The sequence below is a fragment of the Stegastes partitus genome, unplaced genomic scaffold, assembly GCF_000690725.1.
Source record: "Stegastes partitus isolate 25-593 unplaced genomic scaffold, Stegastes_partitus-1.0.2 Scaffold1526, whole genome shotgun sequence".
In the NCBI taxonomy this organism is placed as follows: domain Eukaryota; kingdom Metazoa; phylum Chordata; class Actinopteri; family Pomacentridae; genus Stegastes; species Stegastes partitus.
Window position 1 is genome coordinate 110913 of NW_007579257.1, and position 3844 is coordinate 114756.

The 3844-nt window shown below is 50.8% G+C and overlaps 1 protein-coding gene across 1 annotated transcript in view; it reads right to left on the reverse strand.

Moving 5' to 3' along the window:
* nfxl1 (nuclear transcription factor, X-box binding-like 1) overlaps nucleotides 1-3844 on the reverse strand; it is a 25448-nt gene that overhangs the window by 10641 nt on the left and 10963 nt on the right. The window contains exon 14 of the mRNA XM_008300333.1: nucleotides 599-719. Coding sequence (XP_008298555.1) covers nucleotides 599-719 — 121 coding nt within the window. The remainder of the gene's footprint in view (nucleotides 1-598; nucleotides 720-3844) is intronic.

Sequence of the window (3844 nt, forward strand, 5' to 3'; positions counted from 1 at the left end):
CTGTGAAGCGACTGAGAAGCGACTGTGAAGCGACTGTGAAGCGACTGTGAAGCGGCTGTGAAGCGACTGAGAAGCGACTGTGAAGCGACTGTGACGCGGCTGTGAAGCGGCTGTGAAGCGACTGTGAAGCGACTGTGACGCGGCTGTGAAGCGACTGTGAAGCGGCTGTGACGCGGCTGTGAAGCGGCTGTGAAGCGGCTGTGACGCGGCTGTGAAGCGACTGAAGCGGCTGTGACGCGGTGTGAGACGGGATGCTGTGGACATGTGTGTGTCACGATGTGGAGGAAACACTGCAGAGGACAGCAAAACACCAACGGGCATCGATGGACGGGCTGACGTGGACTTTGCTGCTGAAGTTCACTCCTGGAGTCAGACCAGCTGCACAACACCGACAAACGTTTCAGTCTAGCTCAGACTGTGATTGGCCGGTTTGGGTCAGCAGACGTAAAACAGGAACACTGTGCACGCTGCTGGTCGGTGTTCCCTGTGGAGGGACCACAGACGTGGAACCATCTGCTGACACCAGAACCACGTCCATCCAGCACACCGAGGAGCTTCGTGTCTGCAGGTGAAGGTTTGTGGTGGAATAACTGTTTACCTGCAGGGCTCTTTGCAGCGAGGGGGTTTGGTGCTTCGCTCTCGACCACATGGGACGACCAGGACCGTGGAACCGCAGGAACACCGGACCTCCACCGTCTCCGGACACGGGTAACAGCTGCCTGAGAAGCAGACGCCTTCATTACTTCAGGTACAAACACTAGAGGGCAGCTTCAGCAGCTTCAGGTCTGGACTCTGGTTTTCACTTTTTTCTGAGGTTCATGTTTCAACATAAAGTCCTGCAGCTCTGTGGAACCAGAACATGAAGGAGGAGACAGAACTTAGAGATGTCTGCTGTCAGCAGGACTCAGTCAGAACCATGGACACCAGAGAGAAGAGAACTCTTTGGGTATTAATTTTACCAAAACAAGTCATAACTTGTAAAACTGATTCTTCATGTAGAACATGTCTTCTGCAGCGTAACAGTTGTACTCATGATGACATACGATCTGTGAATGTCCATCTACTGGGTGTACGTGATGTGTAAACACGTGGACTAAAGGGTTAGAACCGCAAAGCTCCTCGTGTTCAGCGCCTTCAACCTACTTCGTTTCTATAAACTCTGTTGTGGTCACATGACTCGAACACTGTTGTGAAAAGCTTGCCGTCTTTGGGGAGGCTGAGGACAGAGTTCTGAGAGGAGTGACGGAGGAAACGTCAGTCAGTGAGCAAGCCTCTACCGTGTAGCTTACACCGCTCGACTTCCTCTGGAAGGCCAAGCAAGGAGACACGCCAGGTGACAAGCACTGTTCTGTTTAAACTCTGGATCTACTGCCATCATTAAACCGCCACCTTTGGACACTGGGCAGAACGGGGAAACCCACGAAGAACCTCCATTACTGTCACAAAGAGAGCCTGTGGTGGTCAACCCCGCTGTTCATACTCCACTGGAAAAATGGTGCTGCATGCATGTTCCTACAGCATGGACGCTCATAGCTCCTGCAGCAACAAGTGGACACTAGTACTGTGGAAACAACAACTTCAAAGTCACAGTGACTCTCACTGAGGATGAACAGTCCTGCTTCTTCTTCCTCTGGACACTCTCCCCCACCCTGTGATCCCAGAAGCTGGTAAGGATCAGTCGTAAAAGCCTGGCTGCAAACCAGGAAGAGAGTCTGCAGCGATGTTCTCTTCTTTTCAGAGGTACTGGGGGTCTGCTGGAGCACGGACCCCCCAGTACCTCTGTCCCTGCTGGTCCCAGCATTTTTAACTTCCCACAGTCTGCTCAGACCAAACCTGTCCCTGTTGGTCCCATTATTCCCACGTGACCATGTACAGACCGTTACATACTCCTGCTAGACTTGTTCTATCTTCAGGTTCTTGATCCACACGCTGCTACAGACTAGTGGGCAGTTCTGAAGGGCAGTAAACATGGACACACGCCATCTACAGGCCAATGGCTGTCACTGGGGGTGCTTTTCACCTGACCCGTTGTGGAGAAAGTGCCGATTCATCAAACTGTTCCAGCCAACGGAGATCCGTCCATCAGCGCTGCACAGGCAGGCAAAGCCAGACGTCTGCTCTGATCGGGTTGATGCTGTAGCTATTGATCGGCTCACAAGCGTATCGATCACAAACACGATAATTAATCACTACTGTTAGATCGTTATTAACCATCCTGCTCTCACCATCATCCTCATTACTTGACTGGGTAGTCGGGCATCACGTCCACTACACACACTCTGACTTCCCTGTTTACAGCTCACCTGTATTATAACAGGAGAACAGCTACTAAACCTTCATCATTTAGACCCGTTCACGGCCTCGTGTCTTTCTTTCTTTCTTTGTGTGGGAACTGAGGTCCATTTAATCAGAGCTGACGGCTTTCAGAAAACAGACTGATCAACGTGACTTCGCAGAAAGTCTCTTTGAGATTTTACTTAAAATCACTCCTCAGTGAACTGAGGTGGTGCTGCTAAATCACCGAGTTCAACAGAACTACAGCGCATGGCTCAGACATCCGCTACAGCCGGCAGACATCAACACTCTGGCACCGTGTTGGTCTCCCAGCAGCTCAAGGTCATGCTGTACGTGTTCTCCATGTGCCTGGCCTCCTCTGGGCCTCTCAGGCTGAAGCTCTGCTGCTGACCAGCTGCCGGTGGAGCATCGGACCCTCGGCTCTCCTGCATTCCTTCAGCCGGCACTCTGCTGTGAAGCCTCCATTAAGATAACGCAGCCCTGTCTGCCGATAAGACGCTCAGCCACGCCGCTCACTTCGTCCACACCGCTTCAGTGTGACGGTCAGAACAACAAGTGAGGCTGCTGGGTCTGGCACTATTCACAGTATGAAGCGAGGGTCTGATCTGGAGGTCCGCCGAGCAGCACCGGCGGACCTCCAGATCATCACCAGCACACCGTCCCAGTTCCTCTGGACCACAACAGTCTTTAAACGGGTCCACACAAACCCTGGACAACACTCGGAGACCTGAGCGGCTCTTATCTCGGAGCTGACCTTCTGTTCTCCCCCTGAAAGGTCACAGCAGCCAATCAGCACGCAGCGTCACACACAGAGTCACTCTAATCTGGTCGGCCAATCAGGAGGCAGACAGCCGAATAAATTACCCTTTATCATCCAATCGAGCAACAACAGACGCAGGAAGCTATCTGTTATCTGACATACACACACACACACAGCAACACACACACACACACACACACAGTAACACACACACACACACACACACACACACACACACAGTAACACACACAGGTGATTAATGATGTTGAGCAGGAAGTAGAGGTCAACATTTTCCCAAACACACATTTCAGCTGTGTGTTGTTCACTGAAATAACTCAATATAACACACACACACACACACACACACACACACACACACACAGTGTTGTGGGTCAGAATTTTCCTGAATTTAACCTTTAACCTTCCAGCTGCGACTCCCTCAACAAACCTCAACTAATCTGACAGACATGAATGTGATGTGACGTTGTGTGTGTGTGTGTGTGTGTGTGTTACTGTGTGTGTGAGAGAGAGAGAGAGAGAGAGAGAGAGAGAGAGAGAGAGAGAGTGTGTGTTGTATAAAGAAACTTCTGGTTCCACCTGAGACAAACAGCAGCTGCATTCAAGTCATTTCATATAAAAATCAACCAACCCTAACCCTAGGAAACTGACACCAGATCAGTTCTACATGGAAGATCCATCCAGCATGGTGGAACATCTTTCTACATCTGATGGTGGAACATCTTTCTACATCTGATGGTGGAACATCTTTCTACATCTGATGGTGGAACA